Here is a 25,486-nt window from a genome sequence, read left to right on the forward strand (position 1 = left end):
CAAAACTTCATTAAAATCAATATTTCCAATGTATATTGCTGTATTTCTACTGGTGAGCAATACTGTGACTCATCTTCAATCAGAAAAATGTCATTAGAACTCACATAGTGGGTGTAAACTGAAGTCTGTTTCCCTTGGGAGCTAAAACAAATCATAAAAATGTTCTTCATATTCTGAATTAATTTTGCAGTTTAATGTTTAAAATTCATCTTAGCATTTTATTTCATTGTAGGTAATTTAAGTGACTTTCTAGCATGGACACTGTTGCTAGCCATAGTTGTCATCTTCTCCAGCAGCTACATGAACAGCGCATTCAGGGTCTTCTCTGTGACTGCATGCTGGTGGTAAAAGGTGTCTGCTTCAAAGCACACAAAAATGTATTAGCTGCTTTCAGTCAATATTTCAGGTATGTGATAGAAAATTATTCTGTTAAAAAAAGTGAATTATGCTGTTGGTTGAGGTTTTCTCTGAGAAGGGTATTTTTTTCTGGTAGTTGCAGACTAAGTATCTGTTGGAGTGTAAGGGGAAAAGTTAAATTGTTTGTCCAGAGGTAACCTGTATCAAGTATTTAATCTAATTAAAAACTGTGGCCATCCTAATTTACTTACGCTGTTTGAGTTTGGCATTTGCTTGATCCTTACTTGCTTACAGTGCCTCATATAATGGATTCTGGCATGGACCTGCATGCGGTATTTCAGTATGAAAAGATAACTGTTTACAAGGAGCGTAGTAGAGTACATGAACAGAGCCAGATAAGAGAGATAATTATATAGTCAAAATAAAATTTTACTATATAGGTTATTATTGAATCTCTATTTAGAACAGATTCTCAGAGACAACATCCGTGCTTTAAAGTATATGGGTGGCCCATGAAGCCACATCACTGGTTTCTTTCCCTTCTGTATAGCCCTCATTGATCCCCCAAATTTTGGAGGATGCTGGATTTCCCAACTTAGTGTCTTAAATTAGTTATGAGTAAGCTGTTAAATCTGGCAGTTTTTAGACCTTGCTTCTTGAAACATCTCTAAAGCTTGGCTACCAATTCTTATCTAAGAAAATTATTTTTGTTTTATGACCAGGGAAAAAAGACAAGGAGCTGTTTTTCCTTTTTCTGTTCTAGTGTTGTAATCCTGATGATAAAGTGAAATTATGCTCAAAGACTGAATTTTTAGAGTAGTTAAAAAGAACTAAGTGCTCAACTCTTGTTAAAATTCTGTAGGTTATAAGTGACTAATTAATTTAGACTCTCAACCCAGATCTGTTCATTATAGTTCTGGTTTTAATTTAGATAGTATGGGCTGCATGTATGAAAGAATTTGGATGTGGGCACTGGCTTCAGAGTAGCATGTAAGTGTGAGGGTAGGACAACTTAAGTATGGGAATGCATCTGAAGCTCTGTATTTCTAAAGTTTAAGCCTAGACTCTCATTTGCTTAAGTTCAATGCTCATTGATATTATGCCCACCTTTAAACAAAACCAAATTTGAGAGTTAACCCACGGGGAGGAATCATCAAGTTCAGGCATTTCCTAGTGTAGGAAAATAGGTACGTAAGAGTGACCTGACCACACTTATATATCATCATTTACTGTGAGAGAATCAGGTTGGGGCTGGGGGTTTTAACCAAAGGGTGTGAAGTTCCTGACTGAGGCAAGAGTATGAACACTCTTAATCTAGGGCTGGTTGTGCATGTGAAGAACTACAGCTCTGATGCTAAGAATACTTTACATCAAATAGTAAGAAGTCTTGTGAATTCAGACACTTTAAGGGTTCAATGACAATTCAGTGGGTATTGGTTGGACTGCTGGTTTAGGCTCATGCACCTGTACTCTTCATTATTCTTTTACTTGGTTCTCATCCAGTACCAGTAAAAAAAAAAAAACTTTTTTTTTATATGAGAGAATAGATTGAAAATAATGCCATCCTCTTGTTTGCCATTACCATCCTGTCATCTACTTGCAGAGAAGGAATTAATAAGAACTCTAACAAGTTTGATGGACAAACTCAGTTGCCAGAAGAGAATAGTTTAGCTGACTTTGAGGTCTATCTTCTCCTTTTTACTAGAAAATTTCTCATGTCCTGTTTTATTTGCCATGATGGAAGGAGAAACACCATTCTGAGTCAACCAACTTTTGCAAATAGTCCATAAATACACCACTGCATCTAATATGTAAAGAACATTGGATAGGAAACCACAAATAAGGGTGTGATTTCAAAACACTAAAAAATAGAAAATTAAAGTTATACAAAGGATCCTTTGCTTTGATTTATACTTTAAGTGTACTAGTGTAGGACTAATATATAAGACAAGTAATTGAGCAGTTTTGAGACGTTCATCTGCAAAAAAACAGCAATCTAGATAAAATCATATAGTGTAAATTGCTGTTTCATACCAGACAGTCTGTTTGAGGTGTATGTGTATTTTTTTTTATAAAAGTTTTTGTGTATTTGCCTTATTTTATCAGGACCCTTTTCCAGAATTCTTCAGGCCAGAAGAATGATGTCTTTCACTTGGACATTAAAAATGTAGGTGGGATAGGCCAGATCTTGGACTTCATGTACACCTCTCACCTGGATCTTAGCCAGGACAATGTACAAGCTATGTTGGATATTGCACAGTGTCTCCAAGTGCAAAATGTGCTGAACATTTGCCACACCTTTTTAAAATCTTCTACAGCTGTAGAGCAAACAGCCAGCATGCCTTGTAATAGTGTATTTTCGCTGCAGAATACTTTGACTGCAGATACTAGCTGTGCCAATGACAATTATGGAGCAAACCTATTGCATGAATGCTCATCTGACACACAAGCTAATAAAGTCTTGGCTGACCACCATTCTCATGCATCGCAGTCTGTTAATCTTCATGCACCCTCAGGTGATGCACAGAAACAACCACAAGAGACTTTAGATGGCAACTGCACAGAACTTCCATTTAAACAACCAAATTACTATTACAAACTACGCAACTTTTACAGTAAACAGTTCTATAAGCAAAATGCTTGTTCTAATCATGAGAGAGGAGCAGAACAATCCTTTTCTTATAATGCATCTACAGAAATAAACACCGTAGAGAGTAATTCTTGTACTGTCAATCACTGTGAGTGTATTCTGGAAACTTCTGATCATTTACCATCAAACTTCCTGGTTCAGCCCCTGAATGAAGCTGCTTCAGATCAAGATGCAGAAAGCATGCTTATGCAGCCCACCAAACAGATGCGGCTGAAAAAAGCAATACACCTTAAAAAGTTAAATTTTCTAAGATCTCAGAAATCTGTAGAGCAGCCACCTGAGCCTAAAAGAGATGACAGAATAATAGGTGTAATTGAATCTGTAAATGAAAGTACCATGGACATGACAAACGTTAGAGTTACTGAAGAAAAAGAAGCTGAAGATTTAGTGAATTCTGAGAATTTTGAACAAACTGTTGAAATTGAAAAATCTCAAGGTCCTTTGGAACAAGAAGGGCAATCACAGACTCTTCAGTCACAGAGGCAATATACTTGTGAATTATGTGGGAAGGCTTTCAAACATCCAAGCAATTTGGAGCTCCATAAAAGGTCTCATACAGGTACAGTTATCAATAACTTGGTCTGCAGACCAAATATTTCAATTGAAGAGGATGTCTTGGTAGTATCTCTTGATTCAGAGATGCTGGTTTAAGGGACTGCTTTCAAAAAGTGGTGATTTTTGTTTTTTTTTTTTAATTAATAATCATACAGGAATGAAGACTGTAAGACTGAGTTTAGCCAAGAGTTTTAGTTGTATTAAAGATTTCTCCTTCATATTTGTTTCTTTAGGGTTCTTTTTTCAAAGAGCATTGTATGATATTTCGGTGAAAATTTTATTTTTGTCTTGTATTTAGAAGAGACATTTCTAGTTGGTTTGTCAGATGGCCCAGAAGTCTGAGTCAGGTGAAATGTCACAATGAAAAGTGCAAATGGAGAGAAGATGATACTACAAGTGTTCTAGATGGCCTCAGTTCTCTCTGATCATGTATTCATTGTGACATACAAGTTATTAGGGCTTGGTGGTCATTTCTTTTTAACCTGTAGAAATATAGTCTATAATTAATTTATACTTTTTTCCTAGTATGAGCAACTTTCATTGCGACTTTCATTGCCTTTACCTAGAGAGTAATGCTCTTGCAGACAAGTAGGCTGCAGAGTGAATGAGAATTTTGAATTACTATGTTTTAAAAACTCACAGGTAATATTATTTTTAAACCTAGCATAGACTTTTATTCTAGTGAAAGACAAGACCCACTCTGACTTTGAATTAACTAATTTTTCTGTTCATTTTAACCATCATGTTCTATTATATTTCTGCAACTTTAGATATGTTTTTTTAAAAGGGTTGCTAAGAATTACCTTAGCTAGTCGAGTAACACCATTGATTTCAAGTCCTTGAGATCGCATTATTCCTAATTAAGCTTTTGAATATTTTTTGCCATTCTTTTTCCCCTGTATTAAATATACAAATGCATCTCTCGATCTTGTCAAATATGCATCACTTTGCAAATGAGCATACATATATCAGTATGTGGACAGTAAATATGAATCCCCCTTTTAAATATGAATCCCTGAGACATTAATTTCTTTTGTTAATTGATCCTTAGTATTAAGAATTTATTTTTCCAGGTAATTAGTAGAAAAATCTTTCCAGAACCTGAAAATACGGACATTTTGCATTAACTTCCTGAAGTTTTCACTTGGTATCTTTGACTACTTGTGTATGTATGTTCATATTACTAATACTTTTTTTTTTTTTAATTTGGTCTCCTGTGAAAGAATTGCATACGTCTCTTAACCACATCTTCTCTTTGGCATGTATTTTTTTGATCTATTACATGATTTGAGCTGACATCATCAGGCATATTTTAATATTAGAAATTTCAGGAAAATAGGTGATCAGATAGAAGATAGAGTTTCTGGAGAAGTCCCAACTGAGGGAGAGACTCTGAAGTCAGTAATGTGACACTGTGCTAGAGAATCTGTGTGAGAGAGAGTCCCAAACTATGAGAAACCTGTTAGAATTTGCCCTTCCTTAGACTTCTTAATCTGGAAGGAGTCTGGATTTTGTGAGTTCTGATGCCCATAAAACTACTTGGTTTTTTTAAGGGTCTGTTGCCTGAGTGATAGACTCAACTATTGTATGTATCTGAGTTTGCTAAACCATTTAAAACATGGAGTTCAAGGTTTAGTTTACATCTTCTAATGTAATGTAAAGGTCAAGTGTGCAGGCTGGGTACTAAGCTTTATAGAGGAAAGAGACTATAACCCCTGATACAAGTGTTTTACAACTATTTCTTTAGACACAGCATGGCCAGCAAATACTTGTAAATGTAGGAAATGGGAAAGAGGAAAAGGGTTGCAGTAGCTTTGCAAGGTTATTTATATACATTGCAATTCATTTCTTTGTTCTTATTTGAGGTCTGTGTATTTACACATGCTTCCACTTCACTTCAGCTCTGGTAGATGTTGTTTCACATTCCACAACACTGCCTGACATGAACTAGCTTTGTACGTTGTGTAAGAGCGATCCTATGATCCTAGACTTGGTTTTGTTGTTGTTGCTGTCCTTCTCTACTAGTCTGAGTATACATTGGATTCAGGAATTCCATGCTGCTTTTCATACACTAAGTTCTTTCAGTAGTTTTCAAAAAATTCCAGACTTCAATGCTACTTGACATGGCATTAACATTCTTCTATAGATGTGCTAAACTGACAAAGTTTAAGAGTGTAAGTTTAACAAATAATAAGCACATGAAAGAAGGATGGAAGAACTGAGGCAAGAATATGACTAGGTATCCCTGTTTGCTTGCCTGTTACTTTTGGGTCATGTTAATTTGTTTTTAAATATGCAACCAGTGTAAAAAGAGTACTTGGAAAATTGCAGTGGATAGTGAGTAGAATGTTAATATAGGAAGGATCTGTAGCTGAAGGTACAGGGCACATCTGTATCATTAATGATATGTATACTCTTAGTTAAGTAATATAAGTGTATGCTAAAAGCCATTTCCATTCATCTTCCACTTCAGAAAGCATAGCAAATTGCTAGCTAATCAATTTTATTTAAAAACCTTTATTTTTTAGAACTGAGCAAAAGGGTTAGCAACCATTTAAGTATTACTTAGGCTTACTGAAAATCCTCCAAATCTGGTTTTGCTGAAGCAATGAAGGAAGCAAGTTGCTAAAATGTATCTTTCACCATGGCAAGCCAGTTTTTAACCCACAAATGACAGCTCTTTCAACATAAGTCCTGCAGTGGCCTGGTCAAGAAAGAGCACAAGTGAAATTCTCTGTCCCTGAACACTAGGAGCTGCTAAAGAATTGACGGGTTAACATGGTTGCATTGATGAGTTGTCCGTGTGAAGGACAGGCATACTATGTTCAATACAAGTCAGTGTTGTCTAGCTGTTTTAATTGTATTGCTAGCGGATATTTAAAGGAATCTCTAAATAGAGCTTATTGCATTGACTTCAAGATTGATTTTGACTTGACTGAATGTTATAATTTTTTATTAGATTGACCTGTCTGAAAAAAAAGGAAGCAAACACATCTCTCTTATACAGTCCTTACCTAGCCAGGAACAGCTGGTGCTTTGTTTTGTGTTTTTTTAAAAAATATTTTCAAGAAACGTCTCAAAAAACAGCCAAAACCCAACCCTGTGGAAAAAACTCTTGGCAAGAGGGAAGACAACAGGAGCAGAGTTACGCTGTCATGTAATAGACTGTTGATCCTCAGTCTTTTCTTTCTGAGCTTTGCTTGAGCAAGTTGCCAGCATTCCATGCCTTAGTGGGTCTGGCTCTTCACCTTTGTGATCTCTTCAGAAATGGCGCTTCTGCTTTGATGCCTTTCTCCTCTGGAGCTGATACACCACTGCTTTGATCCCACTGCTGTGTACTTTATCTTCATCTCTTCTTGCAGAGTGTTGAACAAGAAGGGTGCACCAGAAGATAGAAAACACAAGGCAGTCTAAAGGTTCAACAGTCAAGTCCCCTGGATATTTGCTTAAGCATTGTCTTAATTGTAGATCAGTTACTACTTTTCCCCAAATTTTCCCTATTGCTGTTGATCCAGCTGTGGTCTTTGAGAAGATTAGTGTTCTTGGATAAGGTTTTTGTTTTGGAATTTAATGCTAGTCATAGAATCATAGAATAATTTAGATTAGAATGGACATCCAGACGTCATCTAGTTTTGCCTCTGTTCAAGACAGGTGAAATTAGATTGGAGTGTTTTGCTTATGACCTTGTGTAGCCAAGTTTTGGGTATCTCCAAGGACAGAGATTCCACAACCTCTCCAGGCAACCAGTTCCAGTGTTTGACCACGCTCCTGGGGTAAAAGATTATTTTCTTACATCTAATCAGAATTTCTCGTGATCTAACTTGTGTCTGTCACCTCTTGTCCTATCACTCCTATCAAGACAACCTGGTTGCATCTGTCTTCCCATTACATGTAGACATGAGTAAGATTTCCTGTTTGCCTTCTCCTAAGGCTCCAGATATGGTCTCACCAGTGATAGGTAGAGAAGAATCATCTTCAGCTTGCTAGCCACACTCTTACTAATACACTTTAGGGAGCAATTAGCCTCACTTTACCTGAAGGATGCTGCAACACTGAGTAATTTAGTATTTCTGCTGGAGTTCATTCTTGGAGTAAGCCACTTTATATGCCCGGTGATTTGAAGTTTTATGCAGGTGCAGAATTGTTCTCCAAAAACTAATTTTATGTTTCTCTTCAAACAAAACTCTTTTGTTTTATCTTTATCACGGGGGGGGAAAAGTAGATTTAGGCTTAAATTGTCAGAATAACTGCAAGATTGCTATCTGTGAAGCCACATAACTCTGTATGTTTACACTGTGCTTTAAAATGTAAGAGGATTGCATTTAGTCTTTGATCCTGAAATATATTGAAAGAACATCACCTGTATTTGGCAGCAGGGAAGGAAAACGGAACCTCAACACCTGGATATTATAGATGTTGCTCATAACGCTTCCAAGGATGGAGAGAGAATACTGATGTAGAGAATACCTGCTGGAAGAGAAGGCTACAGACAACACAAAGGTGTTCTGTAAAATCAGGAAAACTATAATTTAAAAAGTAAATAAAAATCTTTAGACAGATTTTGAATCAGCACCAAGACGAAACACAGTGTAAGATCTCTTTTTTTCCATCTGGAAACATCTGCATTCAAAATCACAAGGATTTACACTAATTCTTTTGCTTCCCTGTACCTGTGGACCAGATTATATATGTCCTAAATTGTACTTTAAAAAGTACAGTTAGACTCATGAAAATATCATTAGAAGTCTGTCATTGAATTCAATGATATTTCAGCATTATTATTGTTCTAAAAATTCTAGAAAATGCAGAGATTTTTATCAACAGTGTAAAAACCAAGAACTATGCAGGTAAAAAAAATAACCTTTATGAAATACTATAGAGGTGGAAAAGTTATTAGAAAAAGATACTTCTCAAGTTGACAGCTACAGAGTTGAAGTATTGTGCAGTCACATTCTAGATTGAGAATCGAGTTAATGTGAAAAGCTAAGGTGGGCTGCACTAGTTTTTTACAAAAGCTGCTCACGTGTGTTTGGAGATTCAACAATACCAGTTTTACATGTGTAAATTCAGAATTTAGAGTATTTGGAAATTTGGGTTAATTACCAGATACTCTTATTTAGGATGAGAATTTGAAGGTGAACATATATTTATTGGAAGTGAATGGCTACATGCTGATTAGAGATGTATGGTACACATTGAAGAGTGAGAACAGAATCCTTCCAAATTAGCTTCTCTGTATTCCTTTTTCTTTTTAAGAGTGGGCCTTTGTGCATACAAGTGGAAAAACTGGTGCATTTCCCATAGCTGCTGCTGTTGTTGTAGGACCTTGTCATTTATTCTGTTCTTTCTGGAGGTATGGTACCCCTTTCATTTGGAAAAAAACAATTTTTAAAAAATGACAAAACACTCCTATTCATATCAAAACTCTTCTACAAACTTGTTCTGAAAGATAAATTCTGTTTCTGACCAAGTCTGCCTTACAAGCTTAATGGTAAATGCTGTATTTTTCTCTTGAATTTCCCCTTAATATATGGGTAAGTGTCCTTTTGGGGATATTTTACTCTTACATTACATGTTTTAGAAGGAAGAGTACCAATTTAAAACATTTGTATTTTATTGCAACTATTGGAAGTTCTATGTTCTGTTTCTTCTCCTTTTAGGTGAGAAACCTTTTGAATGTAACATTTGTGGGAAACACTTCTCACAGGTGGGAATATTTTATATTATGGTACTTACACTTGAAATGAAATGCATCTATGTGTTGATTCTAAAAATAATTGTTGTTTTAAGCCTATAGATATTTTTTGTTCAAAGACAGACTTGACTTTATGGATAAAATATTAAAATGTCTTGAAAATAACGTGCTAAATGTTTTAGGTTTCTTTGATACGTTTTGTACCTTTGATTCTGTCTGCTCTCAGTAAATGTCATGTATTTTACCTTCAAATGAATGTTTAACTATAGAGAGCCACAACTATATTTGAAGTAGAGCATTCATTCTCAGACTGTGCTTTTGCCTTATGCTTAGGGATATGCTGTGAATAGCATTTTTACAGCATCTGAAAAAAATACAGGTTAGAATTTTATATAATGTGTTCACAATACAGTTTCATCTTCCTAAATGGCATAAATTATTAAGCAGATTTGAGTCCATTTCCATCTATGAAGAACAACAGCACAGTCTGTCTGAAGTGACAAAACTCATCTATGACAAAACTCAGCTATGTGAAATTCCATACTTACGTAAAGGGCCTAAGCTTTAGCTGTCATAATTTGCCCTCCGATGCTTGCTTACTGTTCTGGGCACAAGAATTCATTTGTATCTACAAATTTGGTGCCTAGTTGTCTCATGTTTCCAAAATGTCTATTTCTTTTCCATTTTCTTGGTTGGAATATGTTCATCTAAGTACAGGAGACAATAGAGAGGTGCCTAATTTTATGCTAAGATTAAATAATAATTATTTTTAATAACTTTGGTCTTTCTTATGGTTTAAGGATTAGAATGATGTGGTCTTTGTCTACCCACCCACCAGTGCTTGCGCTTCTCTTGCTCCAGTTTTGTAGCCCACCAGTGTGACTTCTTTGACCGATGAATTTAATGCAGTTGCATCTTCTACTCTGTTACTAAATATGAATATAACACTGCATCCAGTGAGCAATACTGTTTCATCATGCTTATCAAGTCATTTGAGCAAAACTGGGTCTGCTTATTAGGCAAAGAAAGTGCGTCTTCATTTATTTTGATGGCTGAACTTCTAGTTATTAAAAGAAAAAAGTGGATATTTCCAAATTCCATTGGAAGTACTTTTGGCAAATGGAGTGGTATTCTGTACCTTTACAGTGGGGGAAGACGGAATAAAAACGCTTCATGCACTTGGAGTGTATGACAGGCATGACAGACTCATGCAACATGCAGTGCTCCCCTTTAATTAAAAACAAACAAACAAAACCCCCAACAAAACTGGAAATTTCTGGTTTTTAATTAAACACTCTTAAATGCCTTTCTCCCCCTCTCCTCATTACCTCACTTGCCTGAAGGTATAGGTAGTACATATTGATGGACAATACCTACATGTTGAGAATATGAGCAATAGCATTCAGCTGGTGTGCTGCAGTTCTTTCTCTGGTCATAAACAGAAATAGTTAACACTTTTCTTATTTAAGCCTTCATGTTCTGTGCTTTTGAGACAGCGCAGTAGTTGTGCCTGGTAGTATGTTCCTGCTGAATGTAACTTATGTTCCGTGTGTTGGAATGTGAAACAGAAAGTGAAGAAAGCAGTGAAAATTGACATAGGAACTCATAGTCTGGAACAAATAACCATAAATGTCTTTAATTTTTGAAGAAAAAGTTCCTTTTGTACTTCCAAGCCTGCATCTTCCCTTAATACTAGTACACAGCCTGTTGCGATGTGGTCCTTTCTCTGGCTGGTGTTCCAGGATATCATGTTTTACCTCCTACCTACCTCCTTCTGCAGAGCTGCTTCTGGGGGACCATCTGCACTGGTTCCTTCACTTTAAAAGCACGCCAGCTACAAATGGACTAAGTCTAGCATATCTCTCTAGTCTCCAAATTTGTGAGGAGTGGTATGCAACCAGTATCAGTAAGAGGATTCTTCTGACCATTTTTTTTTTCCATTTGCTGAAATGCTAGCAAAAGTCCTCTTACGCCTTTTCACTGGGATGGCATATTATGCCTTAACCAAGGTTGTGTACCACCTTAAAAGCTTAGGAAGAATACAAGTTACTGATGTTTTTACTTTTTCTTTTCTCTTGGCTCAGTTAATAACAAGCTTTTGCCCTAATTAGGAGGAAGTGACAGGCTTGTAATAAAAAATGGATCTACTTTCTACTGCCTGTAAAATGTTTTTATTCTGGACTAAAAATGCCTGTATGGGAGCTATTTTAGAATAATTGTTGCAATTCAAATTCACCCTCTGTCTTTATCCAGAATAACTTTCAAATGCTTATGATATGGTTTGTTTCGTTGCATGGATAGAGGTAAAGGTTCTGTCTTTTGTGTGTTTCTCTCAAATGCCCCTCTCCATAAAATCCCTTGTCTTTGCAAAGCACAGATTGCTCCATGGAGAAATCAGTTTAGTCTTCTCCTTCCTCAGAAATAGATGTCTAATGCCTCTCTGAATGGATTTCAGTATTACAAAGTTTGGCCTGAGAGAACAGGGGTTCTGTCATACTGTTGTCTGAAAAACTTTACAGGGGTTAAAGAAAGCTTTCTCAAGGTTCAAATGGTGATCCATTTAATATTGTCCTCTGTCTGTGTGTGTCTGCAGTACTTCAGTTCTGGTGTATTATAAGCTCTGATTACAGTGACTGAGCATCACAGGTGATTTATTATCTAAAGTAGTTGGAAAAAATTACTGAGGGATCATATTTTTGTTGTCTGCTTGTGACTAAGGAGGACATGATAATCTGTGCATCCCCAAATTTCTTTCCTGATTGAAAGGAGTTAATGTTCCTTTAGTGTACTTAGATAAAACTGGGCAGTTATCCATCAAAGAGAATGGCAGAGTTAAGAACTGACTGTGGAAGTATGCACAATTTATGGAACATCTGCAGCTCTTCTATCCAAGTTAGCTGTATCTTGTGCTTTGGGAACTGGACTGTTAGTGGATTAGCCATTCAGAAGCACCGGTGGCTTTAAAAAAATTAAAAATAGAAAAAAAAATTGGAATGAGTAAAATGGTTTTGTCTAGTCATTATCTGGTTTGCCTGCTAGACTAGCATGGATACACTACAGCATTGGGACAGGAAAGGTATGTAATAAAAATTTGTTACAAATAATCCCATTTGTTCATTTCTGTACTTCCTGTTCTGTTTTCTCTTGATAAGAGTAAACATTTATAAGTTTGGAGCACTTGGCTCTGAGAATTCTATAGGTTGAAAAAAATGTTTACCCTATTCTTTTTACCCTCCTGGTAGGTGGATTCAGACACCCTGATGTAACAATATTTTATTTGTAGGACAGGGAAAATGAAACTAACACGAGCCATATTACTAGTAAGTTTTCTTCTTCACTGCAATCTAGATAGTGCAATTTTCATTTATAATTTGATCTGTTTTCAACTATAGGTCTTTCTTTTTCCTTAGCATTTGATTCCAGGCTTCTTTTTTATTTATATTTTTCTGTTCTTGTCAAAGTATAATTGCATACGTAAGCAATTCGATCTTGAAGTACACAGTAGTCTGTCTTTACTAGATAAGAATGCTTGAGTCATACGTGGTTTGTAGTCTTCACTACCTTAGAATTAGGAATAAAAAGCCAGTCTCATAGTTCCCATGGTTGTCTTTTAACCTGTATACAACAGAGTAGCTGAATTTAAATGTTTAAATTACTGTCCCTTCAGGCAGGTAATCTCCAGACACATTTACGTCGACATTCTGGTGAAAAGCCATACATTTGTGAAATCTGTGGGAAAAGGTGAGTAGAATTGTTCATCTTGGTAAAGTTAACATGATAAGACTTGCTCATGTTTTCTTTAATCTTCATGATAAACTAAGGGCCAAGACCTAAGGCAGCGTGCTGCTCAATTTTGTTTCAAAGACATTGAGTTTAAATGTGTACTGATGAGATGAAAATACATGAATGTCTGCAAGTGTCTTGTTGCAAGTCTCAGTAACAAGATAAACATGTCACCTCATTTATAGTCTCTTTATTGGTATTTTTAGTTAAGGATATACTGTTGTGTGTATTCTGAACAGTGTGAGTCACAGTAAATCACGCAATTTTGTACCTTTCCTTCATGGGTTTTTTTTCATTATTTGGTCACATAACTTTTGTTACATTTTATGGAAATTACGAAGTATGGGAAACTTGATGAATTTAAGAAAAGCATTAAATATTTCTGCCTTATGTTGACAGGTGACAGAAAATACACTAATTTATGAGTAGCATTTGTATTTAAACTAAGTTAAATGCAGAATAAATTAGTAACATTGAAAAGGGTTTTTTGTTTGTTTTTTCCTAGCATAAAGTTAATTGGACATTGCCAGCTTCAAAATGTTTTTCTTGAATGCATCCATTTAGGTATCAGTATTTTAGATTTTAATCTTTCTGCAGAACATCAGGCATTCATTGTAGTTGATTTCCTTATGATACTTAGTTTAGGAGAATAAGGGCCTTATAAAGACAGTAATTTGGTTTCCATATTCTGTTACAGATTTGCTGCTTCTGGTGATGTTCAGCGTCATATTATTATACATTCTGGAGAAAAGCCTCATCTGTGTGATATCTGTGGCAGAGGTATGTAAGATCCAAAGTTTCTGCCTCTGAGGTTTTTTGATTGAAATGCGGGGAGTCTACCTGGATTTTAATAAAGCCTTTGACAACATCTCCCACAGCATTCTCCTAGAGAAACTGGTGGCTCACGGCTTAGATAGGTGCACTCTTTGCTGGGTAAAGAACTGGCTGGACGGCCGAGCTCAGAGGGTTGTGGTGAATGGTGTTAAATCCAACTGGCAACTGGTCCCAAGCGGTGTTCCCCAGGGCTCGGTTCTGGGGCTGGTCTTGTTCAATATCTTTATTGATGATCTGGATGAGGGGATCGAGTGCTCCCTCAGTAAGTTTGCAGAGGACACCAAGTTGGGCAGGAGTGTTGATCTGCTGGAGGGCAGGAAGGCTCTGCAGAGGTGTGTGCCCAGGTGGCCAAGAAGGCCAACAGCATCCTGGCCTGTATCAGGAATAGTGTGGCCAGCAGGAGTAGGGAATTGATTGTACCACTGTACTCGGCACTGGTGAGGCCACACCTCAACTACTGTGTTCAGTTTTGGGCCCCTCACTACAAGAAGGATGTTGAGGTGCTGGAGCGTGTCCAAAGAAGGGCAACGAAGCTGGTGAGGGGTCTGGAGCACAAGTCTTATGAGGAGCGGCTGAGGGAACTGGGGTTGTTTAGTCTGGAGAAGAGGAGGCTGAGGGGAGACCTTGTTGCTCTCTACAACTACCTGAAAGGGGGTTGTGGCGACGAGGGTGTTGGTCTCTTCTCCCAACTAACTAGTGATAGGATGAGAGGAAATGGCCTCAAGTTGCACCAGGGGAGGTTTAGACTGGGTATTAGGAAAAATTTCTTCACCGAGAGTGGTCAGGCATTGGAACAGGCTGCCCAGGGAGGTGGTGGAGTCGCCATCATTGGAAGTGTTCAAAAAAACGTGTAGACGTGGCACTTCAGGATATGGTTTAGTGGGCATGGTGATGTTGGGTTGGTGGTTGGGCTTGATCTTAAAAGTCTTTTCCAACCTTCATGATCCTGTGATTCTGATTCATTTTAATCTTGATGTCTGTCATTTTTCTAGGATTCAGTAACTTTAGTAATTTAAAGGAGCACAAAAAGACCCATACAGCAGATAAAGTATTCACCTGTGATGAATGTGGGAAGTCATTCAACATGCAACGAAAATTAGTAAAGCACAGAATTAGGCATACTGGAGAAAGACCATACAGCTGTTCAGCATGTGGTAAGATTTACTGTGCATAGCTTGGTTGTGTCTTTGCTTTTCAAATGATAAATAAAAGTTACTCTGTCAACAGAATAACAATTGACAAAAATGATTTTAAATTGAAATACCATGTTGTGAAAGTTTTTCACAAAATCTTCTGTCTGGCATACTTCCTAGTCTTTCATTTGGTGTATTAAACTCCTTTAGCTGTGGTAAATAAGTTTGAAAGTGAATTTCAGTTGAAGAATGGAGAAAGGAAATAAGAGGAATCAACATTAGTTGTGTACGTCTAACACTTCTAGGGAGTTACTGATACTAGCTGCTCCAAATTTATTTTCAGTATAGGCCTTTCTGATGGAAAGCTAGGTTTGGCATCACTTGGATATTGATGAAATCTTTTTTTTTTTTCTTTTTCACACTTGAAAACTGTTCAGATTTAACTGCATTCAACCATAGAGTTGATAATAACAACCTTTTGCTACTCTGCTTCAACCTCTTGAGTAAAAGAAAAACTTGATCAGTGCTTCATACCTGAGAACACCCGTTTTCAGAATCTGCTAGATAGGTCATACTTCCCGGTGGTCTGAAAATGTCTCTTTGATCAATGATTCACCCTTGTATAACACAGTTCTCAGAAATTGTATTGTCTGTCCTTATCTCATATGTTACTTAGCATCCTGCATACTACTTTTCTGCCCTTAAGTGCTATTTTGGTATAATTTCATTCACATTCTGAGGAATCAGCTTTGGAGGAGAGTAGCTCCATATGATAATGTCCAACTGCAGCATGTTTTATTTGTAATGTCTTGAGGCACAAGAAAAGCTAATATTACCAGGAGGTCCTGCATCGGAGGGAGGAGGTATAGACATGCAGGATATGAAAGCGTAAACAAAACAGTTGTGTTGCTGTCATTAAAATAGGCTTATTTTCATCTTGTCTTGTAGTGGTCTTTTGATTGTTTTTTATTTTAGCTAGATGATCCTGTACTGAGAAGGCAAAAATTGTGCAAAGAGGATCTGATCAAGCATTAAGAAATCATTCACCTTATGCAAAAAATCCACATGTATTATGCCCGTAGCTTGTAATCTTACTGTTACTGTTTAATGGCTTTTCTGAAGAGAAATCTGGGCAGTAGAATGAAAAGTATGATGCCAAAAATTGAGACTGCCCTTTCAGATAATACAGTTCATTTTAGTTGGTATCTGTCCACACAAAATAAAATACTCTTTAACCTAGGTAAAATGAGATAAAATCACAAATAGGTACCAGCTTATTTCTACTCTCCTAAGGAATGTGAGGTGTCTGAATCATGCAGCAGTTCTGGAAATTAATGCTTTCTTGTTCTGCTTGTTCTTCTACACTTGGCCTTGGTTCAGCTTCAGGCACTTTTTTCTTTGCAGTGTGGTTTCTTATTTGAGCCTATGATTCTGAATATAAGGCAAACAGTTGAATATTTTACTGTATTGTAATACTTACAGCAACAAAAAATTACAGTTTTGATGGATTCTCTGGTTAGAATATAAAAAGTAGACTGCTGCATTACATTAGCTCAAAGTTAACAAAAAACCTAGCTTTGCCAGCACTTTAAGAATAGTTCCTTGGTAATGAACAAACCATTACTTTCTGTGGTGCAGTTCTCACTGGAAAAATATGTTTAGAAGCTTATCAGCATACTGTTTTTCCAGACAGACAAAATAAATTGATTATTTTAAAATTTTTTCCTCCACAAGGATTGATGCAAACTGAGAGCACTCACAGCTTTCAGATGCTAATGGATATTCCCATCTCTGGAGACAAAAACTAACGCACTGGGAAACACAAGTTAGAAAATCAGATCAAGAAGAAACAAGTCATTGACTTGTAAAAATAGGTGGAACCTGTTTGAACCCGTTCTAGATAAATGAAGTACAACGATTGGGACATGCCATACCTTATCACGTGATCTTTTCTCTAATTAAAACATGTTTATGCACTTGTGTTAAGAACAAAATCTTAATCTATCACTTCTGTCTTGTAGGGAAATGTTTTGCAGGCTCTGGTGACCTGCGTAGACATGTGAGGACTCATACAGGAGAAAAACCGTATACCTGTGAAACTTGTAACAAATGCTTCACTCGCTCCGCTGTTCTGCGGCGGCACAAGAAGATGCACTGTAAAGCCACTGATGAAGGTCCAAACACACTAGATGAATTTACTCAAGGGATTGAAACTTCTGACCTTGACAAATCTCAGAGTTCTGACTCTTTTGGCCAAGAAATGTCTGTTACTTTGTTACCGGTGCCTGTTAAATTTCCTGTTCGTCCAACTGCAAATTCAACTGAATTTGATAGTTCTGCAGATTCTTACTGTAAGTTGCGATCAATGATTCAACACCATGGCTCAGCAAACCAACAGAAACCAAATGTGGATTCTGGTAAACTCCCAAAAGCTCAGACACAGCAAACTCCACCACCACCACCATATGCTTATGCAGATGTAGATGTATCTTCTGCAGAAGAACCCTTACAGCCTGATAATGTTCCCATGATTCGTTCCTCTATGGTTACCTTGGACAGTCATTGTAATGATCCACTAGGCAGTCGATCATCATCTGCTGCATACAAGAATAATGAAGGACCATTTTTCTCCAGTATGACCCTGTGGGGTTTAGCTATGAAGACCTTGCAGAATGAAGGCGAATTGGAACAGTGAAGGCTCAGGTGACTGTATCAAAACTTTAGAGGCATTTCATGCTAAAGTGATTGCGATTGCACTGCAACATAGCGAGATCAGAGCTAGTTTTTAAGCCAACTAGCTTGAATACTGGTAGAAATCAAGATATGCATGCCCAGAACCCAGTGTAGGCTGCCTTTACTCTGCTTCTCAGCAAAGTTCAAATCTAGTTTCGGGGACCTTTCTTGTTCTGTGACTGCACTGTGTAGCTCATGTGTTGCCATGATTTACTAAAATTTGCCATTTACTAAATTTACCATTTAATTTGGTAATGGATGAAAAGATGGCCCAATGCCTAATTTCATGATATGGGTGCAATTCCATGTATGGGTCATCGGAGTTGTGTAATGTAGATACGAAAAGAGGAAAATATTTTAAAAATCCCTAGTGAACCTGAGTTTCAGTAGTGGCTTTATTACCAGTAGGATCATTGGTTTACATGACTTGAGTATTGCGATATTAAATGTAAATGGTATATACTGGACAATATTTGTGATAGTGCAAAGTAACTGTATATCTAGAAACTTTATTTTTTTACAATAAAAGCTTTTTTTAGTATTTTATAAACTATTTTGCACAGCAGATCATTTGTACAATGAAGACCAAGATCAGGAAATGCAAATAAAGGGAAGCTGATTTACATTCTGTTTTAACTGCTCAATGTGTTTCATCTTTTTATGAAAGATTTTCAATAATTCCATCTATTCCAGGTATCTTTACAATGCTAATGGGGATACCACCACTGCAAGAAGAGCTGCACTGTAAAATAAGTGCAATCAATACACCAGTGGATTGTCCTGCATTTCAGTGAATTAGTGTAAAACACTGGCTAGTTAATGGAATGAATAGACTGTTACAGGACAGAAGCTTTGCTTAGAGACCTTTTCTGCTTTGATGCTTTGAGTGGTTGCATTAATTTTCAGTATCGGTCTGTTGCTGCATTTCAAACTGCTTGCTGCAGTCACATGAGTTTTACTGGGCTAACTTTTTCCATCCTGTCAAAAAGTTTTAGCAGTATGTTGCCAAGCCTTATGCTAAAACAATCCTTAGGTACTGTAGTTGCTGAAATGAAAATATCCTTGTACTAACCTTTTTTCTGAAGTTGATTCAGAGGCTGGAAAGTCTGTCTGAAATACATACTACTTATTTCCTCTAAGGAGTCTCTATGTTTGTAGGCTGAGAAGTAGATTTCAGTGCTTTGCAACAGCTAATAGGACCTGGTGTCACCGGTATTTTGATAACACTGCAGTTCCTCTGCTGAAAAAATCATGTTTGTATAAAACTAAGAGCTGGAACTGTCTAGTAATTAATATGTAATGTCACATTTTCCTGGTATTAAAAAATACATTTGTCACTTGTATTCCACTAAAGCACAAAGATTCAAATCTATTATGATTGTCTGGTTCTTGGTAGAACAAAGATTAGTTTTACTAGAACAGGAATGTACTTACATTCCACTGCTTGCATTCTGTGGAAGTTCAGAGACAGGAAAATACAATATTCTTTCATACTTTTAAAATGCTCACCCCTTTTTTTTTCCCCAGGAATTCAAAGGTAGCTGTTCAGTTTCTTGCTGTGTTAACACCATGCATTACAATTTGTGGCTTCCCTTCCCTTACTGGTGCCCTGTGCCTCCCTGTTTTTAACTGCTTTCAACCTGAGTTGAAATGAGAAAGATAATATTGCTGGCCAGAGCATAGCACTCCTTAAAACAAAAAGGGCAGAACACTACACTGTATCCAGTTTTTAAAAAAAAATCCAGATGCACTGGAGAGCCACTTGGGAATCCTTTTCACCTTTCTTTTCTTGTAGTGCATGCATGCATACTACGAAACTGTAAAACATTTACATTTTTCCAGCCAGTAAAGTCAAAACAAAGAAGCTTTTGCAGTGTCTAATTTTAAAAATAGCATGTAGGCTAGGAGAACGCAGTCCCACAGAGCATTAAACAGGGAACACTTTGTGTGTTTGAACCCTTAGGTGCCCTCTCATTCATTTTCTTTTACATTATTTTTGGGTGAACACTGTAGATCTTTGTGGGCATGATCCACATGCTATTGAACAATCCATGTATTATGGTTCTGTCCCTGACCATGTGTGCTCACACTCACTCTGCTTTCCTTGCACTGGTGCCTAAGGCAAAATGTGAGTGTCTGCCAGTCACTAGCTCTGTAGCTTTCCCCTTGTCAGAAACTGGTTTTAGATTTACTTATCCTAAGAGAAAATAGAAATTTGATTCTGTTCCCACGAGGAACCTGTTGCTTGGGAAGGACAAATCTGCAATTTGTGAACCTTCGAACTCAGTAGTTGCCTCTGGGTCTGCAATGGTGTTGCTTTCTCTCTTGTATTTTGGTGGAGTCAGTGCAGGATAGGTTTAAAACAGACCATGTTGCAACCTTTGTGCTCTTCTAACAGAGTGTTGGAGGTCTGTACGCTTTGTTTTGGAGGGATGTGTTATTGCTGAAGACTGTCTTACAGTGAAAATGTCATCTTGAGATACTTGTAAGCCTATAGATTAGCTTGCTAGGTACCAGATGCTTTGTGCCGAGAGGACAGCCATGTTGCACAAAGGATAATTTCTCTTGCTTGCAGTATTTCTTTCTGTGAGAGAGTTTCACACCAAAACCATGAAGGCACTCAGACCTGCTACCAGGTTGTGAATAGTTTGCAGTTCAGAGAGTTTGATAAAACACCATGTTGCAATGTGTCATCCTCGAAAAGGAAGTAGAGAAAACACTGGTAGGAGAAAACAATCTATCAGAGTTTGCACAGCTGGAACGAGAAAAAGCAGGAGTTGCAGCACTGGGTAGGAGCACTAAGAACTGTTACTTCTAGCTGGCTGGAAGGAAAAGCTGAGCAAGAGAGAAAATTCTAAAGATGAGGAGAGAGGTGGAAGAGAATGAATTTTTATGGATGGAGTAAGAAGTTTTGGATTAAGAATCCCCATCCCTGCAGCCACTTTGCAGTGCGAATATCACTGCCTGCCTGCAAGGTGATATATTTCACTTTTGTGTTTCCAAAATCGAATACGGTATGTCATGTCAATTTAGTATTCTCTCGTGCTTTTCTCGGTGAGACCTCTGTAGAAAATTACCTTGAAAGAGGATCTTTTTCTGTATCCAAAGAATTTCCTGTGCCAACCCGTAGGTCCATAATGAAAAGGATGTTTGAGTGGGAATAGCAAATATGGTCTGATGGTCCTAATGCTGGACATAGAGCTGGCACAGCTGGGAAACAGTAGCTACCCTGTGACTTTGAAGAACAGGTGGAAACCGTGACATAATTATTGAGCCAGTAGTATTTTACAAGCAGCAGATGCCCAGCCATAGCTATTGCTCATAAATATCCACGGCCAGTGTGCTGCAGGGCATGAATAAGTGTCAGTCAATTGGCTAGTAGCAGGCACTGCTGACGTGCCATTATAAGCGATGTAAATGGCATGTTATTTAAAAAAAAAAGTTTTTTGAAAGAGGATGTTAACCAGCCTGGCATAGTAAAATTGAAGGACTGCTAATTGTTATTTGTTAGAATAATTATCCTGCCATTCTGAGCTGCTGTTCAGATCATCTTGCAAACTTGAATCACTTTTGTTTCCAGAAGATGCAGGTGACTGCTCAGGCCTTAGTTTGTGTTTATTCAGTGCAGAGAGATCTCTGTCATTTGACTCCTGCACAATATAAAAAAATTAAGTTACAGTAGTGTCGAAACTTTTGAAGGCATTACTGTGTTTTTTGAATGATGTAAGTACATTCAACCTATACAAAATTTAACCTGCCACTTTTATGTGGGTATGTCTTCTGTGTGTACAAAGGAAAATGATACATCATATAATTAAGCTTAAGTTCAAATAACTCCCCCTCCAAAAAAAAAAAAATCTCTGCTTGAGACTTACAATCTAGTTTAGTTAGAACTGAAAATGAAAAGTTGTGTAAGGAGGGAGAACTTCAGAGGAAGGACTTGCCACTTGTTTATTACCTGTTGCCATTGAGCACGTGTAGTGTTTTTGTGGTCTGAGACTTTATCTGTATTCTCTTATACTCTTTTTCAATGTGGCCTACAATATGTTTTGCAGTTTCTTGAATTCAGAGATTGGGCTTTAGAAAAGAGCACTTGTACTTTGTTTCCATGGCTTCTTCAGCAAGTCCAAATAGGCTTAAACTCCTGTTGATAATTTTATAGGGAAGTAATTGCTACACATGAAGTCTTCCCAAAACATCTAAGTGGCATATACAAGAGCAAGGCAAATTTAAGACAAAATCAGTGTGAAGCAAGTGGAACTGGCCCCATAGACCATTTACTTCTGGAATCCACTTTTTTCTTTCCTTTCATTGTCTTCTCCACTGTGGGTAGCTCTATTCATATGTGGACAGCTGCATTGAATTCTTGCTGCTCACTTCATGCCACTTACCCACCCCTCATAATCCAGACCAGAGGTTAACATATTCAAGCTCAGTGAGGAAAAATGTAGAGACATATAGGTAAACAGAGTCCCACATAGTTGTAAAACTCTAAAAATCTCCAGTCTCCATGTTTTGGGGTGTGTGCTGGGATTTTGGGTATTTAGCTTTCTTGCTAAAGAGCTTGTTTGAGAATGGATGGTCTGGCCTGTACAGAAGACTTAATAGAAAGCAAGCAAACATGAGTTTTACAGGCAGATTTGAAGGAGGAAAATGCAATAGCTTGGGAAATGTGTTCTAATGACAACTGAAGGGCCTCAGTTGCAGCTATTTTGTAATGCAGTATGCTAATGACTTCAAAGTGACCTGCACTCCACTGTGCTGCAAATACATTTCTTTGTATTGGTACACACAGACTTGTGCTTTCTGGCCCATAGCCTTATTCATTAATCTTTACTGACATCTATTACTGAATTTGCCTTCTCTAAACAGTTGGTTTCCACCTCTGTTATTAAATCTCCATCCTAGCAAATAGATAAAAATTACCTTTAAAATACAGCCTAGTGAATACACAAGCTAGTGACTCAGATGTTCTTTCTTCTAAAGACAGTACTCCTACTGTTTAAATATAATTTTTTTCTTTTGTAGTTGATATTCACATGTGCGTTCAGATCTGACAACAGTTTTGTTCTCTGGGTGAGGGAATTTTTCCTGGAAGGTTACAAAAGCCCATTAATACAACCGCACAATGCAGTGCTGAGGAGCGTGCATGCATGAACTACAAGTCTGCCAGCTTTTTGTGAAGCTCTTCAGGGGGCAGTATACTGAAATAAAGCCTTTCAGGCCCTTTTAATGTAGTTCTGACCTTCCACTCTATATTAAACAGATGACTGGAACCAGAAAGATAGGTCATTGTGATTGCAGTTAATATTTGTAAGGACCAAAGCAGCACTCAGCCTTTGAGGTAGAAGGGAATCGTCTTAAGTGTGAAAATGTATCATCACAAGAATGGAGAGGATCAAAGGAAGGCCAGCTGGTGCTCGGACATCTTTTCATAACCTTTATTGCAATGCTAGAATACGCTAACCTCAATGGGAAGTCCATTCAATTCGTGTATTTCAAATAGATAATCTGTATTCTGGTGAGACAAAGAAAGCCCCTTCTAAAAAGGGGGTGGTCGACACAAATTTGCCTATGATTTAATCATATTGGATTTCTAAAATCAGCTTAGCTTTTTTAATGCAAATATCTGAATGTATGACATGCTTATTTTAGAAGTGGCTGAAAATTTGTAAATTTAGGTACAGAGAGTTCTAGCTGATTTTACTGTGTTTTACTTCCACTTCAGAATAAAGGTCCTCTGCATTTTTACTTGCTATGCACAAAAAGTAAGGCACAGTATTTCAGGGAAAAACTATACAGAACAACCATAAGCATTAAATCATCCAGGCGGCATGTATATGTGGAGTCATGAAAAGGCCAAGGTTAAGGCTGACTAGTTTGGGCAAACACCGAAATTTAAGCTTGGGCTTCCAGGGAACATCGTACCACTGTGAGTATATATGAAATTAGAAATATCAAAGCAGAAAATCAATCAAGATTGCTATTTAGAGCTAGGCTGTTACAGTAAAGTCCTGTGTCCACAGGCTGAGGGCTGTGCTACCAGATCCATGCTAAATGGATAGAGAAAAGAGGTGGGACTGTAGGTGTTGACCAGAGGTGAGCACTTCTGGCCATGGTATTTTTTAGATGGGGAATGCCAGAGATCACTAGAACATCAAAGTTCAACCTCAATTGTTAAATGTCACTGCTTTCAGATTTGGATTTCAATCAATCACTTTCTGAATTTGTTCTGTGGATCCAGAATGGGGAAAGTATCCCTTCCACTTGTTGAGCGGGGACTTGCTTCCAACCAACTTTATTAAATGTTTTGTCTAAACATTGACACCTATGTAAGAACTGCGTTAGTTATGAAGTTGGGCCTTGACAGGAATTTCAGCAGTCAGTCTCTTAATACCTCAAAACACCAAATGGACAAAAGAATATTGCCTTTTCCTACCCAGAAAGCGACAGGAGACAGTCATCACATCAGCTGAGTAACGACTGCAGCCCGTGAAACAGGTCTGAGCAGCACTGAAGTTCTGACAGCTTCAGGAGACGCAGCAACTTTGTTTCAAATCAAAAGTCATTGAAATCATTCCTAAATTCTAAAGCTCAGAAGAAAAGGTATTTAATTTCTTTTTCTCCAAGTAATTTGCATGTCAAATCTCTCTCCCTCTCACACACAGTCTCTCTCTCTCGCTTCCGTCGGTGATGTCTCTCTCAGCAGCTGTCTAGTCATGAATCACTCCTGTCATCTGAAGCATATTTTTAACACTTCTGGACGTGCTCTAAAAGCAAATGCTGTTAAGCAAACAATTTACACTGTTTTTTCCATACACTCTCTTCACTTCCCAAAACCTTTCATAATCGTGATTTTAAAAGCTGGGTCACAGGGGAATCAGGTACTGGAAAATACAACCTTTTGTATTTGTGAGAGTATCATAATGTTACATCAAGTTCTCATGTAATGCCCATCTTCTGTTTGACTTGCAGAAGATTTGAAGTTGCCTGAAGCTTGAGAATTTCACTTTGTTAAGATTCATATGAATGTTGCCTTTGGTTTCACTCATTGTAGTCTTTACCCTCTCAAGATCAAACTTCAGTTCAAGTTTAGGAATTGAGCATACAAAAAAGAAAATCACTGTCAAAGCTTAGTTCAGCTGCTGTTATGGTAAAATAGATTAGATTACATCATGTTTGCTTCAGAGCAGTTAGTTTACAGCCTGAAATGGAGAACATCATCATGGAGCCTGATAAATTACCTGTCTTGTAATCATGAGTTTCAGAACTACCAGAAACAGGACATCAACCAAAAAGGTTTTGATTTTAAAAGCTTTTCTGCTTTTCTTATCTCTTCTTTGGCAGAAGGATGCCCGCTTTTGCTATGTGCCTGGAAGGCCTTTGGAATCATCCAGTAACAAGTCAAATAGGAAGAAAAGTGTATTTTGTTCTTCTCCCACTGGCTAGTAAGTGACTCTTCTAGTAATTCCAGTATTTTTCAGAAATACAACTTGTTGAGCTCCAGATCCGAATGATTACATTGGCACATGGGGAAATCAGGAATCCTGATTGTGCCCAGCTGGAAAGAGCTTTCTCTTTCCAAATAAAATGTGGCTTTTAAATACCTAGGACCAAGTTAGTTTTGATTTTTCCAAAGCCTAGAAGCGATAACCCTAAAGGATGCTTTTGACTGAAGTCTTAATGCAAGTGTTATACAAATAGTACTTATAAGCCACGTACTTGCACTTTGTGTTTGGATCTGGA

At 37.4% G+C, this 25,486-nt stretch overlaps 1 protein-coding gene across 1 annotated transcript; it reads left to right on the top strand.

Moving 5' to 3' along the window:
• Positions 1–254: 254 nt before the first annotated feature.
• On the top strand, positions 255–17,702 carry ZBTB49 (zinc finger and BTB domain containing 49; the record flags this gene model as incomplete). Its single annotated transcript, XM_081998977.1, is given in 10 exon segments — positions 255–406; positions 2,464–3,566; positions 6,632–6,719; positions 6,925–6,946; positions 6,948–7,026; positions 9,223–9,269; positions 12,925–12,998; positions 13,738–13,820; positions 14,867–15,028; positions 17,029–17,702. Coding segments are annotated over 10 exon segments (2,484 nt in total).
• Positions 17,703–25,486: the final 7,784 nt, after the last annotated feature.

This window comes from Phaethon aethereus (genome assembly GCF_964289735.1).
Source record: "Phaethon aethereus genome assembly, chromosome: 4".
NCBI lineage: Eukaryota > Metazoa > Chordata > Aves > Phaethontiformes > Phaethontidae > Phaethon > Phaethon aethereus.